The following is a 19,822-nucleotide window of genomic DNA, read 5'->3' as shown; positions in this document are numbered from 1 at the left end:
CAACTTTCCCAGATGTCATTGTTAATCTGGTGATGGGAATTAATTGCAGCACAATAATAGTGAAGAAATACAGACAGTGGGAGCCCAGCATAAACTACTAAAGCAAGCTTCCCCTTGCTAGTTTAGAACAACATTGCTACAAATAATACCAGAAAAAGCTGCTTTTATGAGTCTATGCTACAAACTCTACAGTTCTGCTTTCTACTTTACTGTCCTCACATAGATATGTAAATACGTAGAAATAAAGTTAGGTTTAATGTTAGACTGCAGCAGGATTAGAAACATCTTCTGTTGAATCTAATAGGATGTATGCTCCAAATAATTTAAAGGATTAACATACTGCCTTCTACTTTTAGATGAAGGAGACTATATATGGGGGAGCATGAAAGGTCTTGTACTTTGAGATAGCTATTACACACAGTATTGAAACAAAAACTGTAATGAATGCCATATATTGCAGAGCATTGTGTGGTGTTTCTTCAGATTCTTCAGCCTACTTCTTGGGCGAAAGCTTTCACACTACCTATTTGTCCCACAGTATTTCCAGTGCAGCAGGTAGCATTCCTCTGTTTCTTATTTACAGCAGTGCAACTGTAAATTGAAGATGCTTCAAAAACCACCAAATGATCCCCATCCCCCTCCCCTGCAATATTTGAATTCCATCTCCATTTTTAACCATCCGATCCTTTTCAATTGTTCTGTTAACATTACAAAGAGGAAGCCTGCCTGGGAGTAGATGTATGTATGTTTTGGCCTGGAGAGAAGTTGCAGGTCTGAATAGGATTTAATGGGGAGTTGGTTTTCCCTTTAAATGGACTTGCTAATTTTTTAGGTGTTTTACTGAAGCTGATGCTATTGTGTAAACTCCTAGTAAATGGCATTATGGTGTTGATCAGGTCAACATTTACAACTGAAAACATGGATATGGTAAATAGTCTGCATCCCTGAGGCTGTGCAGGAATGGAGGTCAGCTACTGACTTTTACTTGGACTAGTAAAAATAAAACATAAAATGAGAAAGAGTGATGAACTAGTTTACTAAAGTTAGCTTTTTTTTTTTTTCCCCTGAACACCTGCTGTTGGTGGCTGAGAAGAATTTGCTACATTTTTCCATTTTTAAATGGCATTAATGTCTTGAGTCGTATTATGACTTATTTCTATTTTCTAGAGTAGATACTTGGTGAATATTTGTAAGGAATACATCTGAACAGGAGCTGGTTACAGCACTATGTTGCATTGAAACAGGCACTTACTTACTCAAAAGCTACACAGTTTCATTGTTTCATTAAGGACATTTGCCTCCACAAAAAAAGCCACAGAAGGGTTTTGTTTTGGTTTTACTCTTCTGTTGTCTCTGTCTCTCTCCACCCTCCCACTCCGCTCCTTGTGTTCATGTCCTTCTGTATGTCCAACTTGGATTCATTGCCTACAAAAACTTGACTGATTTGACAAAACTTAGAGAATTTAGCATGCCAATCACAGTCGTCCACCCAACAGAGCACAAGCCAGATCAGTAGGCTTGTGTCAAGTGCACCCTTAGGCATGGCTAGCTCTGTCGTTGGGCAGGTTTGTGCTGTTGTTCACCAAACACTTGGGCACTGTAGCCAAAAAAGAAAGGGCAATCCTCTCTGCCCCCTCTCCTGTATGCCAGCAAGAGTGTTGGTGCAGCCACATAATGATCTGGAACAGGAAACTCATTAAAACTAAAGCCTTACCCTCCTTATGGCTTAGTTTATTTTGAACCCAGACCAGCTCACTCTGTAGCTCCTCAGGATGGTTGTACCCAGGTGAAGGGAGGAATAGCTTCATGGCACAGGGAACCCATCAGTCTGTATCAGAGGAGTTTTATACTGCCTTGAGGTGCTTGTGGAACAGCAGCGTTAGAGGCAAAAGCAGTCCTCTCCTGAATGCTTGCGCTGAAGCTGGCAGTACTGTTGAGGCCAGGCAGGGATTAATAACTCATTGCATCAAAGTCACCAGCCCCATAAATGCTACCCAGAGACATCAACAGTCTAAAACGAATTTCAGTCAAGACTAGATTTGGTAGGTGCTACCTTCTCTGGTGGTGCTTCTAGTGAATTAATTTAGTGAGTATAATGACCAAGTGAACGTCAAATAATAATAAATGTTCTACTAATGAGAACTCAAATATCTTGGTACATTTGGAATGCTTGTACTCTTAAAGAGTCAAATTAGCTTTAAAACTATAAAAGAGAAATGAGGATTTTGTGTGTCTGCTTTTCATGCTGTTCACTCTAACACGAACCACTCATTTGCATCTAAAGTCTTTGTTTTAGCTTTGTCGCTGTCACAAGACACGAGGCTTGTACCTCGAGCCCTGAATGTACTTATTTTAGTAGATCTAAGTCAGACTCCATACATATTGCTGCAGAAGAACAACAATAGATACTTCTTTTAGAAAAGAGTTTTATTTGTGAATCTTGGAGTTTGTTTATAGGCTTAATGGGCCTTCATGTAAGTATTCCAGCTGTTTAAACACTGGTCTATCTTAGCCATGATTTAGGACCAACTTATTAACTTCCTTTTGCAAGTGTTGAAAGCAAAATTCTAGACTTTTAATTTCAGGAATTTTAATTTGAAATAAATGGATGTCTTTTTTTTTTTTTTCTCCTTACATTTTCTTTAAAAAAATTGTTAACAATCCAAAATTTAAATGTAATATTTAATTTCATAGTTGATAACAAAATTTTTTGTTTTCATTGTTTTTCTGTTTGATATGGTCTGGATTTATTTTCTGTTGTTTTTTTTTCTTTTTCTTTTGTGGCCAAAAGAAAGCAAAACCAACAAAAATTAACTAGTCCATCAGTTTTGGTTCAAGGCCATCATGTTCCTCTTTTTCCACTTGACTTGTTAGAAATTCTTGTAAAACTGCTCTAAGAAGTGTTGACTGTAGTTTTCCACAGCAGTTTCCACCACTGACCACCCAAATAATTCGCTTCTGATGTCTGGATTAATGGATATCAAGTGCCTGTAGTGCTGTGTCCCTGGAAAAGGTGAAGATGGGTTCAGTCCCTGTTCACTGCAGGGGGGTTGGGCTAGATGATCTCTCAAGGTCCCTTCCAACCCAAACATTCTATGATTCTGTGATAAGATGGCCACTGTCTAGATGAGGCCAAGTAGGGCAGAATAGTACGAGAAGCCAAAGTAGGAGCCATGGATATTTTTAAGCGGTTGGTTTTTGGTGATGAATGAGAACATTAGCAGTCAGTCTGCAAGCTCATAGTAGAGCTGAAGTGTTTCCATTGCTCGTCAATGTGAATTTACTTCTGTGTTGGTAAGTTACAAACCTCTTAAATCAGGCCTGGTCATCCAGTCTGCTGCACCCTGGCTTTTCTGTTTCTCTCTCTTCGCTTTGGTGCTGTTTTGTTTACTGCACTGCAAGGACTGCAGTGAAAATTCTCTTTACCCAGTTCAGAAATAAATCATCTTGAAAGCTGTTCATGCCACCATAGATCAATCCGGCGTGCTCTGCTTAGTTCCTATGAATCTTTTATGCTGAAATTCAGGTGAAAATCTGTAAGAGTCCCATATAGTAGTCTGCAAGGAAGAATGTACTTTCATTAATTATAACTGCAGCCAGAAGATGCGAAGAATTACGTATGTTGGTCTTAGCTTTATGAGGCAAATTCCTGCATGACTTAACAGGACCTACTGCTTTTTGTTTGAATTCTTATATTTTGTATTAATTTCTACCTTTGAAGCACTTGCTGTGGATTTTAAAATAAAATGCCCACACACCCCTGATATAGGTAATTTCAGTGTTCCTGTCTTGCATTAACAGAGAAAACCAAGGCACAGACAAATAAATTTTATGTCTCATGTCAACAAATTAACAAAGGAAATGCTATGTAAACCCTTTTTGCATCCAGCTGAGTGAATCTTGTATTGATTATGATTGTAATTATCCCAGCATTCTTGTCCAAATGAATAGCCATTTGAGGATCACTGAGAAGCTGGGTTGCGTAGTTTTGATGCCGCTCTATATTAGTGAGATTAATATTCTTTTGGGCATGTTAATGTGGTGCTCTACTGTGCTAGTGACACAAAACAATTCACAGTAGTACTCTGCTGAGATCTCTGCTCTGTGCTCCACTCTGCTTGCAGACTTGATGTTAGAATCAGTAATTTGTGGTGAAAGCCAGTCTGGAGGTCATCTGGGCAACCCGACCTAGTATTTGACCACCTTCATGGTTTAAAACAAACAAACAAAACCAAAAAACCCTCACTTTTTTTCTAATGCCTAATTGGAATTGGCCATGATCGAGCTTCTGTCCATTGCCTCTAATCCTTCCAGTGTGCACCTCCAAGAAGCATTGCCTTCCTTGCACCCTCCCTTAAAGTAGTTGAAGAGAGCAATAAGGTCTCCCCCTAGCCTGCTCTTCTCAGAGTTGAGTTCCCTCGGCCTCTCCTTGTACAACATGGACTACCCATCTGGCTTGATGGCCCTGCACTGTACTCACTCCAGCGTGGCAACATCTTTCTTGTACTGGAGAGACCAGAACTGGACACAGGACTGCAGATGTGGTCTCACCAGAGCTGAATGGAGAGGAATAATCACTTCCCTTGCACCCTTGCTACTAAGCCCAGGGTGTGGCTGTCTCTCTTCATTGCAAAGAAGCATTGCTCACTCATACTGAACTTGGCCACTAGTACCCTCCAGACTTTTTCTCCAAAGCTGCTTTCTGGCCACTCAGCCTCAGCTTGTACTGCTGCACAGGGCTACTCCAGTCCAGATGCAGGATTTCACATTTGCTGATTTGAACTTCATGATGTTCTTGTCAGCCTATTTCTCCATCCTGTGAGGGTCTCTCTGAATAGCAGCTTTGCCCTATAGCACACTATCTAGTCCCCCAATTCAGTATCATCCACTAATCTGCTGAGAGTGCAGCTCATGTTCCAACAATTTAGCTGGGAAGAGACTATGGCAGACCATCTCAAAAACCTTGCTCATAGTCAAGGTGTACAACATCCATTGCTGTCCCCTCATCCACAGGTCTGGCAAGCAAGTTGGTCAGCTATGATTTGGTAAATCCATATGGTTGTTCCCAATCTCTCTCTTGCCCTTCATATGCTTGGAAATGGCTTCCAGGAGCATTTGCTTCATAAAGCTCCCAGGGACAGAGGTGTGCCCAAACAGCTTATAGTTTCCCAGATCTTCCTTCTTACTCTTCTTCAAGGTGGGTGTGATGTTTGTCTTTTTCTAGTCATCAGAACCCCCTTGACTGACTTGACCTTTTGAAGGTAATAACAGCCTCACAACGACATCAGCCAGCTCTCTCGGCACCACTGGAGGTATCTCTTCTGGTTTCACGGATTGTGTATGCGCAGATGGCTTAAGTGGTCGGTCTGCAGGTAATCCTGTGCTCCTGCAGACTTTTCTGGTAAGCTCGTGGACCTGAGAGACCTGAGGGCAGATTTTACTAGTAAAAAGCAAGGCAAAAGTAATTTCTCTGCCTTTTCCATGTACTTTGTCACTAGGTTTCCTGTCCCCATTGAGTAACAGCCCCACAATTAATTTCGTTGTCCTTTTGCTGCTGATGTGCTTACAGAATGCATTTTTACTCCCTCTTCACATCCATTACTAGATCCAACTCCAGCTGACCCTTGGCTTTTCTGACTCAATTGCTGCATGCCCAAGCAGTGGTTCTGTATTTCTCCTGGGTAGCCCATACCCATCTGTGCTTCCTTTTTACCTTCTGTATTTGAGCTCAATTATGAGTTCCCTGTTCATCCATGCTGGCCTTCTGACATGGTTGCTCAACCTTCTGCACGGTGGAATGGACCGTCCTAGTGCTTTGAGGAGACTGTCCTTGAAGATCAGTATTATCTTGGTGTACCTTTGTAAGTCTAAAAGTTTTTATTTGGAGGAAAGTTGCTGTCATGGTGCATAGAGGTCCAGGTCAGATAATTTAGATCTCCTCTCCTTCTCTTCCTTCCCCACCAATGAAGTAAAGATGAATAAGTCTGGAAAAACAGACATTTTTTTTCACTTGAACTAATTGTCCATCATAATAAGTACAATTTAAAGTCAAAGCTTCCTCCCAGATTCACTGCACTTTCACTGGGTGTTCAGATACTAGCAATTCTGTGATGATATGCAGCTTAGAAATAAAATGCATGTTAATTCCAGCAATAAAAAGATTTGACACATACAGCTCATTAGGCTAACTGTTGGGTTGAACCCCTGTAGTTCTTTAAAGCTAGAAAGCAAATATTTTTTTCTGCCTTTGTCTAAAATTCTGAACTACTTGTGTAAATAAGTATGTTAAAACGTTGTACTTCTCAAAACCCAGCTGCTCCTTTGGGGAGGCACATAACAGCACTTTTGCAGAAGGAATTTGTTTCCTCTATTTGTCTTCTTTCTGCCAGTAATTGTTGCTGTGAAAGCATGAGGGCATGGAAGCTTATGACTAGTAAATTCTATTTTAGCTACAGATGTTCTGTAGATGACAGCTATTCTTAAAAATATAGAGATCCCATGCAGGGTAAGTATTTAACCTAACGGAAAAGGTCATTTGTGTTGGCAGAAATGGGAAAGGATACATTTCTGTTTTTCAATATTTTTAATGGATCTTTTATTTAATTTCTGGTCACAGTTGAATATTGAGGTAATCGTACAAGATTAGCTAATATATTTTCTGTCTTCTGCCTGTCTTACACAGTAATATGCATAAAGTCCCATTAAAGTCAGTTGAATTCGTATTCTGTTGGTTTTGAAAGACATCTTTAGAGTGCTCATGTAAATACACATTGTAAGTACATCTGCTTATTTTGTACAGCATAGAAGCTCATATCCATATAATATCTGCCATAAAATATTTAATAAAATATTACTCTTTTTATAAATAATCATTCTGAATAGTGCTTTACAGCATAACAAAGAGGGCCACTCCATAATTTTGCACAACAGTCATTCTGTGATCCCAAGAAGACGGTAAATATGCAGTAGTAAATGACTCTTTGAGGAAAGGATACATTGGTTGTGGTAATGTTTATGATTACAACTACTAGAAGGTATTTATCTCAGATTTGTGCTTTGGCTGATATCGGCAACGCAGTTTGCATTTCCAAAACTAGTCAGAAAAGCTTCCAAAAGTCTCTTCAATTTTTTTGACAACTTCATAAATGGGCTTCTGGTGTGTTGACCTGGAAAGTGTAATCTCAGGTGACAAGGGTATGTACCAAGCTCCCACCTGGTCGCTTTGATAACAGGTGAGGTATTTCACCTCTTGAAGTTGTGGGTTTACAGCAGGATGATAACTGTATGAAACAGAGTAGTAAAAGTTCTGAGTTACATTAATTTGCATCCACCATGCCTATTTGTGACTGTGTTCTCATATGTGAGAACCTGCTCTTCAGAAATTTTCTTCAAAAATAACCAGAAAAAAAGCCCTTCCAACTAAGAAGTGCTATAATTTTTGTCTGCAAACTGAATCTGAATTGCTGGCACAGCATTTGAAATCAGCATTTTATTCCTCTAACTTGATGTGCTAAATCAGTTTCATTTTTGGTTGGTATAAATATATGTGAATAAAAACCCATAGCAGCTTTTAAGGCAATGTCATTTTACAGTAGAAAAAATTACAGCCCTTGAAAGCAAATGCCAGTAATATTTGACTGACTGTTACAAAACCTGTTAGGTGCTGTTAGGGCTCCGATTCCAAAGGGTTAAGTCTGTAGTAAAACCCACGAAGAATGCAAAATGATCAAGAAATGACATGCTGCCTATTGTTTGTAGCTATAGGATCAAAATAACAATTATACATGCCAAATAAATTCTAAACCTGTAAAGGAGAGAAAGAGGGGGTGGCTGTAAGTACAGGTGCCAGAAGCATTAAATAACCCTCTCAGACAAGGTGCACCACTGTTGTCTTGAATGCTGCTAGGTCCCCCCAGTCTGGCATTTTTCCCCCTGCACTAGACAATGTGCATTCACTGCAGGAGACTAGGTTAAGCCTGCGTCTCCCAGACCTGCCGGCTCCTTCTGCCCAACCCGACACAGAGGTGCCTTTGTCAGTATAATTACCCTCCCCTTGTAGTAGAAATAGTTTGTTTAGAGCCTTATTTGCAGGTAGAGCTGGTATAAGCAGGAATTAGCATGCTAAAGAACCTGCCCCAGCACTGACTTGGGCTTATTTATCTGAATCTTTGACAATCAGGGTTTTTTTTCCTCCGTTGGTTTATTCAGTGAGATACTATCCGAGATTAAGAGCTTTAAAGTTATTAAAGAGATTGAAGATGGGAGCCAACTGGCTGTTGTGTGAGGGAGGCGCATGTCCTGGTGTGTAGGATCTCCCAACAATTTCATGCCTGGCAGGTCTGCACCCTGGCTGCCAGAATAAACTCGGGCGGATGATCCTTACAGCTTTCTGGGGATTGATTAAAACTCCTTTTGGCTTTCAGCACGTTGTCCACATCAAAAAGGTGCGAGAAGTAAAATAAATGTTTCTTTTGCTTTTCAAGATACTGTGGCCAATCTCCCTAAGCCTTCCTAATTGGCCTAGGCTGGTTGCGGATGATTAACTTGAAGTTAAATGAGGCCTGCTTTTAAACATGCTTTCCCAGACTTTAAACGGAACGATGGGGGGAAACTTTAGACTGTTGCGATGCTGGACCGGAGCCAAGCTGGGTTATTATTAAAGTGGATCCAAGTTTTGATCCAGGTTTTGTTTACACTGAGCCAACTGAGTTGGTGGACATCCCTCCCTCTCTGTACCTGACTGTATATTATTAGTGATATTCACAGTATGCTGTTTCTGCCCCATGAAAAAGAGCCTTTTAATGAAGGGGGAGGAATATTAGCAGCTTGGGTTGAGTTAAGAGTTGCTCGCATTTAGAGTTTATTGATTTCCATAAGTTATTTTAACTATGTTGAGATATTTCAGAGTATGAAAAAAATGCAGAGGAAAAAATGTGCGCAGTGTTTAATGACAACATTGCAAAGAAAATAAAAGTAATGTGCCCTGAGGGCAAAGGCAGTGAGGAGATTTGCTCTGAGGAAAAGCATGCTCTAAAAATAAATCTTTGAAGAAACCATGTTGGTCTGTGAATGTTTCGTTAGTGAGTTTCATAATTTTTCTGTGAGGTGAATACAGTGCAGACATTTGATCATTAAAAAGTTGCTTTTTCATACAGAACTTGGTAAAAACCCCAGTCTTGTCTTTTTATGTGAAGATTGAAGGTAGACTGTAAAACGGGCTTCTGTTGCGCATGAGAAGCCAGAATTCTTGTGTCTCTGGTGAAGACAAAAGCTTCACCTTCTCTGTGCCCTCAGGGTAAAGTGTACGGGCTTTGCAGGTAATTTTGAGAGGAGAATCCAGCCCAGCATCCCTTTGTTCAGTGGCCGATAACCCCATTCAGTGCGGGCAAACAGCGGAGCGGCTGCAACGGCAGCACTTCGAGTTCCTTTATGGCATTTTCCTTAGTGTATCTAGAAAGGCATAATGAGAACCAGCAACTGGTAGCATAAATCAGACAAATCCAGCTGAGCAACAAGGCAAAGGGTCTTAACAGCAGGAGTCATTAACCTCCAAACAGACTGTCAGGGAAGCAGTCAGTTCTCAGTCTGAAAACATCTAGAAATAAGTTGAGAAAGTGAGGTGGAAAGCACCTGAGATTGCAGCAGAGCATGTGCTCACCGTGCTCGATAGCTGAGTCTGACACACAGAAAGTCTGACTAGAAGATCTAACAGCTGGTTTTAGATAAATCTTTATTTTCTCAGAGGCATTCTCTGACTGCAGACTGCGCTTACTAGCATCTCCTGTGAACTGGCTCGCAGGACCTGGTTTTCCGGTCACACATCCTGCTCGCCCGCCCCTGCCTTGCCTCACTGAAAGGCGTCTTTTCAGTTTTTCTGACACCTTGCAGCTCTTGCGTCTTTGCTTGATAACCAGCATCCAACTTGGATAAGCACTATATTTTAACTGCTATTATAGTACAAGCTAAGCTTACAGATATGTCCAGGCATATCATTAGATTTAATTAAATTCTGTGCATATTAGCATGTCCCCTGTGAAATGTCTGGCACTGAGCCGTGCCCTGGTAGGGCTGCACACAAGAGAAGTACAGTAACAAGGGCACCCTGGGAGGGCTCATGGATGAACCTCGAGCAGTTTCACCGCAACTCCACCCTCGCTTCAAAGAGAAGAGGCTTAGGCTCATCCGCAAACCATTTCTTTCTCAAGCTTGGAGGATTTTACCCTTTTTCCAAAGCCACCTCCTGTTTGTGCCTTCCTGCCGGTCTCAGTCCTGGTGTGTTCAGGCTCTGGTGTCCTCTGGATCTCCATACTGAGGAAAGGCAGATTGCAAGTCACTTTTGCTGTTGGAACGTGGATAGTATTTGGTATTTTATTTTGGTTACCTCCCCTAGTGGCTTTTTTGCTTTTCCCCCTGCTTAAGAACAGTTGATTGCCTGCTGCTGTCCCAAAACTTCCCTTGCCTGTTTGCCACCCTCTTAGGTTTGAAGCCAGCTGTATTGCTGGTAACTTCATTGGCTGTTTGTACCACTTACAAAATGGATAGCGAGGCACATTTAACAGTAAGAGCTGAAACTTACCTGAAGCAAACTGTATCCCAGATCACCTGTACTTCAAAAATCACAAGTAAATCATCCTGTTACCATTCTGCAAAAGAGTGTTATGGCCCTACTCTCTTTCTTTCCCTCTTTCTCTCAATTTATGTTGCATTATCAATTGCAGTGTCTGCATAGTTGCATGGACTGGGCACTATTTTCCCTGAAGTATTTACTGTAAGTGGGAATGAGGGGGGACAGACCTGTCCCGTAGCTCAGTCTTCTTCGGACACATCCTAAACTACCACTACAGATGCATGGCTACAATGTCAACTATTTAAAATTCTGCAGAGGTGTTATCAGAGTTTACTTCAACACATGGCATTTTCTTTATTACCAGCAAATAACTACAGTACCAGGGAGTGAGGGAGAGCAAGCAGGCAAGATAAATACAATGATGGAAATTACTGAACCAAGAAACAATACACAGACGCTCCTCAGCAGGGTGAAATACAAGGATCTCAAAATTTTGAGAGAAAGAATTGCTTTTTCTATAAGCCCTTTGCAACAAAAAAAATACAATGTTGCTCTGTTCTCTCGTGTTCATAGTTCATCATGTTGAATTTGCTCATTCTCTCTTTTTCAAACGCAGGGTGCTAAGGCGTGTTTTTTGCGTGACATCCCCTTCTCTGCCATTTACTTCCCCTGTTATGCTCATTTGAAAGCTTCATTTGCAAATGAGGATGGGAGGGTTAGCCCTGGAAATCTGCTCTTGGCTGGATCAATAGCTGGTAAGTGCCCAGATTTCTTTTTGCATGCCACTGTATTGTACCTGCAGCGCAATAGTTATGGCAGTGAGAACTTTGAAAAGCTCAGAAAAACTGTATGCATTTTGCAACCTTGTGCCCAAATAACAGAAAGCTACCATGCTGTAGAGTGAGCTGATGTTAAAAATAAAGATACTGTAAGTTCCTGGTGTAATCACAATGTCCAGGAGGAAAAACAAAGGGAAAGATTTAAGTGCTGATGTTTTATCATCATATATAATCTTTCTTTGTGAAGTTACTGTGCCGTTTTTGTTTGTGGCTGGCTGACTGGTAAAGTTTTGTTGAAATGGCTTATAAATAAAATCATGGCATTTGTGAAATTCTTTATGATCAAAGGAATCTTGAATTTTGGTATGTGGAGTCTAAAAGCCATGCCGGCAGTACAGCTCTCCAAGCACAGTGACATAGCCTGTGACAAAATGATGACAATTAGTTGCTACCCACAGTATCCCATGCAGTTACTTGGCTTTGTGAGGATGTTACCTTTTTTTTTTTTATATATGAAACAAAACAGAAAAGCTTGCAAACATTTCTGTTGTGCCATAGGTTGCTGATTCCTAGCATATCCAGATATGACAGAGATGCTGAGTGTGATCTTGAGCACTTACTTGTTTTAGTCGGCTACACAGTGGATAGGAGAGCCAAATCATGCTTAACATGTCACAGATGCATTTAACTTGAGTGCGCCAGAGCCTAAGGGAAAAGTCAGAGACGTGCTTTGTAGCCTGAGCTTGCCTTTGTGTCTGCTGTGTAGCTGGTCCCTGGCGCGGCACCCAAAGGGGACCACCATTTCGTAGCTGCCTCATGGAGAAGGCAGCTTGGTGAGTCCTGCTCCTGCTATGTCCAAGGTTTTCCCTTTGGAAAACAAATGGGCTTGAAAATTTGTGCAACAAGACCTTTAGGAGAGTGCTTAGCAAGCAGGAGGTCTCCCATCAGCAGGTGTTTCCATCATGTTCATTGCAGGCTGCTTGGTCTCTCTGAGCTGCAGCCAAGTTCTTCCTCCAGCGTGGCCCCTGACAGGCTGCTGTGACCTGCCAGGTGAGAAAAATGATGGAGTGGCATGAATCCAGTACAGATAGGTGGCTGGTGGTTTAGCTATGTTTTCTCGTTTGATTTTAAGCTTTCTTCTCCCTGGGGAAACTGTTCTTGGTCAAGATTATACATGGGGCTGTGTTTCTTGAAGAGCCAGGGACCTTTTATGGCCAGTATCTGGGCTTAGGATATAGCCAAAGCCTGACGGTGCAGATCAGTTAGTCTGTCTTGTTGAAACATATTGCTTCAGCTCTTTGGGTTTGCTCTGTATTCAGTGGCTCATAGTCCAGAGGAATCGACCTGGCACTAGGAAAGCCAGCTGTGTTCCAATGACTGGTGCTTAAAAACCCTTGTCCTCTCCCCTCCCCCACCCCAAACCAGAGCCAGCCTCCAAGCCCCCCAACAGGAGCTTACAGCCAGCTTATTTCTCACCAATTTTAATGGAACAAAACAATTTTTGAACTTTAGATCATATTTACAGACTTGAAACATAAGCTGGCATTTTTAAGCCAAGTCATTTCTTAGATTTTCCTATTTTTCTCTTTCTAGCCATTGTCAGGTGATTGCAGACTGAGATAACCATCCCTTTGAAGTTCAGGCACAGAAGCAGTCTTTATTGTTGCTGATATGGCTTACCAAACTAGCTATAATGTGAATTTTATCCAGTGTTTCCTGTGAATCCCATCCTAGGTTAACTCTCATGCGCAAATTAGAGCATTAAAGATACAACACTCATCGTACTGTTTAAAAAACAAGGAACTTATTTTATTGGGTACAAGTAAAGCATGGTGGGAGCATATGCGTCTGCTGTTTTGCCACAAGAAAGTCAAGGGGAAGATAAAACAAAAACCCCACCACCTCTGAAATGCTGGCTCAGTCTCTGGGCTGATGTCTCTGCTCTGGCCAGGGATCTCACCTGGTCATCGGACTTCAGACGTGTGCATGCGTTCCGTCTGGGTGTGGGAGACCCCGCCTTTCCTCAGCCCCGTGGTGCTGGGATGTGCAAGCTGGCCGTCCTCAGATGCGCACCTGTGTCCTTTGCCAGCAGGTGTTGCTTGTGCTGGGTGTATTTTCTTCCTTTTTGTTGTTGTTAGGGACACATGCAACATGCACGTCATCCAGCTTGATCTGCATCTGGTTTTCACTGTTCACCAGATGTCTCAACCTGTTGTGCCGCGGCATTTTCTGAGATGATTCTCATATCAGCTACAGGATCTCTCCTTAATTTGCTCCATCTGCTTATTGCCTCCATGAATTTCCTTCTCTCCTCACTCCTCTTTTTTATTGTCAGCTCCTGCTGTGCCATTTGTCTCATTTCAATTGTAAGCTCCTCATGGCAGCAACCTGTAAATTTTTATTTGTCTGTAAAGTCTTTTGTCCTGTACACATAGCTCCTAAAAACAGGATTATAAACATCTTCAACTGCAAAATATCCTCAGTAATAAGGAATGAGGAATTAAGGAGATGGAAGTCAATGTGTAGTAAGCAGAATTGTTTCTAAGTATGTCCTTTGGTTTTCCTTGAAAACACTGGTTGGCTTTTGAAGGACAAAAGTCCAGCTTTAAATTGAAGACTCAACCAATATCCTGGTGTGGGTAAGGCTAAGCAAGGAGGAATTTCAACATTTCTGGAGTTCAGAAACTTTTACCGGGTTCTAGCACTTGCCTGCCAGACTGACCTCTGTGCAAGTTCAGCTTGTGCGTTATTTTGGGGGGTCCAGGAGAGGAGGAGGAGTTCTTATTTTGGTGATACTCACACGCTTACATCTCTTCGAGCAGTCTGCAGGAAGGCTGCTCTGGTGCTTGAAGCCAGACCATGCTGGTTTGGACAAAAGTTGTTACAGAATTATTAAGCCTAAAAAAAAAAAAGCAAAGGAGATTTATGCATCTACATCTGACCAAGTTGGTTTGGAACAGATGCAGAATGGAAAAGTAATAAAACCATAAGAGACAGTGTCTTCTGGGTACAGTCTCGGTGCTTTTTTCTTTTGCCTTTTTTTTTTTTTTTTCAATTCTAATCATGGGCAGCCCCAGTTTGGATAGGAATGATTTTAGAAATACCACCCATTGGTAATTTGGTATTTTTTGCTTTCAGTTGATTATCTGCCAGGGTAAATTTAAATCTTCCTCCAAGTGTTCTGCTGAGGATGTCAGCTGTGGCTTTGCAGCTGAGCAGTCTGCCATTCCTAATGAGAAGAATGACCCTTTTTTTAAACCTTAGCTCTCATGCCTTGCTGAGCATGCAGGGCATTATCTGGTTCTCGGTGACATTGCTGCGTGGGGGGTGTGTGTGTGTGCGCGTGTACAGGCTATTCTAGCACAGCGTGCAACCAGAATGCCAGGAACCACAGAGAGGCGTGAAAAGGAAAGGGAAAGATCGACCTCACCTCCAAAAACTTTGTGCTTATTAACTATGCAAGTTTCTGGTTAGCACTGAAAAATCCAGCCTGTGCCTCCCAGCTCAGCAGGAAGCATGTGATATGGTTGTTCCTCTAGGAGAAGCTCTCTCTGAGTGAAGCCACGTCCACAACGGCTGCCTCTTGTTGCTTGTTCTCCTTCTCAGCTTCTGCTTAAATCAAATGCGGCTGGATTCTCCTGCTGTAAGGACGAAAGGCACGGTTACCCCTGGGTAAATGAGTTGTGTAGCATATGTGACAGGTCGGTGGTACTCACTTGATGATTTTTGTGTTGTGTAGGTATGCCTGCAGCCTCTCTGGTGACCCCCGCGGATGTGATCAAAACAAGGCTACAGGTGGCAGCCCGGGCAGGACAGACGACCTACAGCGGTGTTGTAGACTGCTTTGTGAAGATCCTTCGAGAGGAAGGTCCAAAGGCTCTGTGGAAAGGAGCAGGAGGTGTGTAAAGGAGCTTTGATGCCTAAGTGATTTCTAATTGTGGTTTTTGTCACTTAGGAACTCTTTTCTTTTCTTTCAAGCTCGTGTATTTCGATCTTCTCCTCAGTTTGGTGTAACTCTAGTGACTTACGAGCTACTGCAGAGATGGTTTTACGTGGACTTCGGGGGCATGTAAGTATGTGGTGTCTGAATCTGCCTGGGACCCTGAAGCTGCGCTTGGTTCTGCGTGGGTCTTGGTGCTCCTCGACATGTCAGAATCAGGGTCTTGCTATTATAGAGGATATGTTGCAAAGGCTTTGTAAATATTATTTAAGCCGCACTACACTGGTGGAGGTTGGGATGATATTCCAGTACCTGTTTCACAGCAAGACATTACCACATTTTATATCACCGTTTCAAGCTGGGGACCTGCGTTAGTGTAAACAGAGACAGTGAGAGGCTGAATAATGGGCTGGGGATGTAACTGCAGGGGAAATGTGATGCTTGCCAGGTCAGGATACACTCTGCGTCAGTCCTCATTAGTTTGGTGGAGGAGCTGTGCCCCTAATCAGGCAGGGCATTTGACATCCAAAAAAGTCTATAGGTGTCACCAAGTCCAAAACCTGTTTGTCAGAGCTTCAGCTCTGCCTCCCGCCTTTGTTGACGATACAGATGGATGTGCATATTGCTGTTTAACGGGATCCCAGGAGCAGCTGCAGACCGTTTAGGACAATACTTTGAAAGCCACCACAAAAATTATTTAAACTCTGCTAGCTTCCTGGATCGGTTGTGCACTGTAGGCAGAGACTTACGAACCTCTGGTCCCCCACACTGCAGTTTTGATTAATGCGCTACAAATTTTATCTGGATTTGACCATACTCAATCAACATGAAGGCTCCTAGCTGTTCTGGAAGGTTTTAAAACAGGGTATTTCTCATTACATTGTAGCATTTAATTTAGTTAGTTACTGGGAGGTACACTCAGATATCTCATTCAGCTTACTTTATGGAGGACATTTTTGTGAATACTGGTTTTACTCTATGGAAATTAATTTATTATTTTTATTATTTTGCAGAAAACCAGCTGGATCAGAGCCAGTTCCTAAATCTAGGATCACGCTCCCTGCTCCTAACCCTGACCATGTTGGTGGTTATAAATTGGCAGTTGCCACTTTTGCAGGGATTGAAAACAAGTTTGGACTTTACCTACCTCGGTTTAAGCCATCGCCACCTACCTCAAAGGCTGCTGCAGCAGTAGGACCCTAAGTTTATTGCTGTAGGTTTTTTGTTATTAGTTGGGAAAGAGCCACTTTTCTAATTGGTTAATACTTTGTTCCTTTAGCTTCTCATCATATAAAAGTTTAGCTTCATTTGAGTTTTAAGGCAATTTTCATCTTAAATGTAATCATTTGTCTTTGTGCTTCCTTAACCAGATCACTGTGAAATTTTCACCAGTTGTTTTAAGTTTGGGACCATGAATGTATTCGTCCACATCTGACACGTGCTTGTGTTGGGAAGACACTAATTTTAGGTTCCGTTTATTGGGGAGGGCTGGGTGAGAACTGTTAACCAGATCATCTTACAGGCGATGCTCGGTTGCAGATTACCAGGGCGGATGTCGCACATAGTCACTCAAATGGAAAAAAACTCAGTGGATATCACGGTGCTCAAAGCGGAATGATTTTGACTGTACATGTAAATTGGTTATAAACTTGGTGTGTGTCTGTAATGGTCAGCAAATATATACCCGGTACCTAAGTATGCCAGTACAGCTTCAACTTTTTAAATATGTACACGCACAAGTTCTGTTTCTGGATTGTATTATGAAGCTTTTATGTGGAACATGTTTTTGTAATGGAAACCACATTTATAAATGTTTAGCCGTTGTATTATGTTACTGGTATCAAAACGCTCAAAAGAAAGTGTTATTGTCCATAGTCTTTGCACTTTATGGCAGAACTTTTGGCATTCTACTACACATACAAGGAAATTTCATAACTAGGTGCCTATCTTCGGTTGCTGGTGTTTGGAATTCAGTTTGTATATGTACTTCTATAGTAAAACGTTGCTTGTTTAAATAACTGCAATAGAAAATTCATGCACTGTATCAATGGTACCTGCCTTAACTGCTGGCTTGTAATTGGCAAATAGGTGGTTTCAGATTCTTATTTACTTCATTGAGTCAAAAGAGATTAAAATACTCTAAAAGAAAAGATTTTACTTAATTTTTTGGTGCCTTGCACAGTGTTTAGAAAATTATGTATTTATGAAGATAGAAATAAACCTTTCAAACAGATGCACACATGGTATTCTGTTACAGAAATGGCGTGGTACATCAAATGTCTTGTTCAACTTCAGTTATAAAGTTAGGTTAAGATAAAGTTAATATTTGGTCATGTAGGCTATAAAAACACCTGCAGCTTGAGAACAAATTACCTGAATTCCCCTGTGTGGAAAAGACATGGGTTGGTGTAGATGTCACTGAAAAAATGAAATTTTTTTTCTCAGTCAAAAACCAGGATTGGAGCGAGCTTTGATATTTTTACCTTTATTACTTGGGGGGGGGGGGGGGGGTAATGTGTTAGGAACAGTCTGACTACCTAGTTAGTTGAAGGTACTGCTGGGTGTCTTCTGTGATACCTCTTAAGAGCAGGAAAAATTTGGTCTTCCTTGTCTTCTTGGGGTGGAGAGTGGGTGTCTTCAATGTTGACTGTAAACTGAGGGAACGCACAGATGCAATATCTTTGCAGAATAATGAGTTAGGTATGCAGTATCACATTGTACTATAACTTGTGGAAATACTGAAATGGAAATCGCTCTATTATTGTATTTGTGTTTGGGTCATCATGAAAATTACTCCCTTGGACTAATTTGCATTTTGAAGTTACCAGTGAAATGGAGTTGTGGCAGGAGTAGCATCTGCAGTGCTCATGCATGTGAAGGCGAGGGGAGAAGATGACATCTACCTGCTGCTGCATCTTGGAGTCTGGCTAAATCAGTGTGCAGAGACTCTGCACTGGGCTCTCACAGCTGCCGGCTGCTACCTCTCACCCTGTATATCTGAGTCTCCCCAAATGACAGCTCCTTCATTTCAGAAAGGGGGGGAAGCTGCCCCTTGTATTACTCCAAAATTAACTGTCAGGATTTTTGGTTCAGGCTTGTCATAAAAGTTAAACTTTCTCACTGGGAACTGCCTGTGCTTGACACTTGAGATTTTAGGCTATTTAGGAGGTGATTTTACACTTCATCCCTCACTTTTGCCTGATGTACCTTGTCAAGCGAGCAGCTCAGGAAGATGTCTGAGTACGGAGCTGCACGGTCCCCCCGCGCCGGGAGAGGAAGTGCCTGGCCACGTGCGTGGGTTCAGGCAGCAGCTGCTCCCTCCTCGCACAGCTGGGACAGGGACACCCCGGTCCCTCTGGTGCCTAACACCGAACTCCAGCGCAGCCAGGGCCTCACAGCTGGGAATGGAAGAGGAATTAGAGCTGGGTTACTGTAAGACTTGCACAACTTCTTGGCTCATATGATAAAGACTGTTGCTTGTGTTTTACAAAGCAAATCATAACTCAGACCGATTCCCCTGCCTACTTGGTGCCCTCTCTTTCCCAGGCCTGGCAGCATATTTATGACTTACCCTTTATTCCGGGGATGAAGGGACAAAGCTCCCAGCCCGGGGACAAAGCTGAGGCACAGCTCTCCTATGGCAGGTCCGTCTCAGAAGGCCACAGCCTTCATCTTCTCCCTGGCAGGCAGATGAGCAAGGCTGGACTGACACCCACACTGCCACCCGTGATGGCCCTTCCCCATTAACTGTCTTTTGGGGGGTTCTTCAGTCCTTCCGCCCTTCTTTTCAGGGCCAGTAGAGGACGGAGAGATCTTGGGGAAGATCTGTGCCCACAGTCAGCTTCTTCCAGACACAAAAGGATGCATTCCTGCTCTGAAAAGCTTACAGGCCAAGAAATTGTCAGATTGCCTTACAAACAAAGAAAGTGCCCCAAGGACAATGTTTAGATGTTTGTCCTCTTCAGGTTGCTGGATGGGTTTTGCGAAGTGTGGGAGGAACGGGATGAAATGTAACCTCGTTTGGCAGGACTTGCAGAAAAAAGAAATGATGGAATACTGGTGATGTTACCTGTCAGCGTGAGAGTGGGGTGGGGGAGTCTCTGAAGCAGTTACCCTGTATTTGTGTTTCTCGGTCCAGCAGAAGCTGAAGGATGCTTTTCTGCCTGGTCCCCAGGGAATGGGTTGGGTTTAAGCTGACTTAATATTGACAGTTTGCGGGGACGCTTTTGTGAGCAAACATACCACAGGCTTCAAAAATAACTTGGGCAGGTTTTTCTAAACCTGCTAAAAATACAAAACCTGACAAACCGCTCTGCATCTTCCTTAGGAGGGGACAGCCTGCTCGGGAATGTCCCTGCCATACGCTTCATGATGTACACGCATGGCACGCTGCTTACTGCTGAGCTCCTCGGTTCTTCAGCACACACGTGGCAGAGGGATGAACAGAAACCGTCGAACCTTGCTGTTTAAACACTTCTGTGCAATTCAGACTCTGTTTTCGGTTGAAATGTTTGCCATTTTTGCATAAGCTAGAAG

At 42.3% G+C, this 19,822-nt stretch overlaps 1 protein-coding gene across 1 annotated transcript in view; it reads left to right on the top strand.

Annotated features, from left to right (window-relative positions):
• Positions 1 to 16,489, top strand: part of SLC25A13 (solute carrier family 25 member 13) — a 76,452-nt gene extending 59,963 nt beyond the window's left edge. Inside the window, exons 14-17 of the mRNA XM_009484815.2 lie at positions 11,184 to 11,322; positions 15,086 to 15,244; positions 15,325 to 15,415; positions 16,300 to 16,489. Of these exons, the coding sequence (XP_009483090.1) occupies positions 11,184 to 11,322; positions 15,086 to 15,244; positions 15,325 to 15,415; positions 16,300 to 16,489 (579 nt within the window). The remainder of the gene's footprint in view (positions 1 to 11,183; positions 11,323 to 15,085; positions 15,245 to 15,324; positions 15,416 to 16,299) is intronic.
• Positions 16,490 to 19,822: the final 3,333 nt, after the last annotated feature.

Source organism: Pelecanus crispus, chromosome 2 (assembly GCF_030463565.1).
Source record: "Pelecanus crispus isolate bPelCri1 chromosome 2, bPelCri1.pri, whole genome shotgun sequence".
Taxonomy (NCBI): domain Eukaryota; kingdom Metazoa; phylum Chordata; class Aves; order Pelecaniformes; family Pelecanidae; genus Pelecanus; species Pelecanus crispus.
This window is presented reverse-complemented; position numbering and strand designations above follow the sequence as displayed.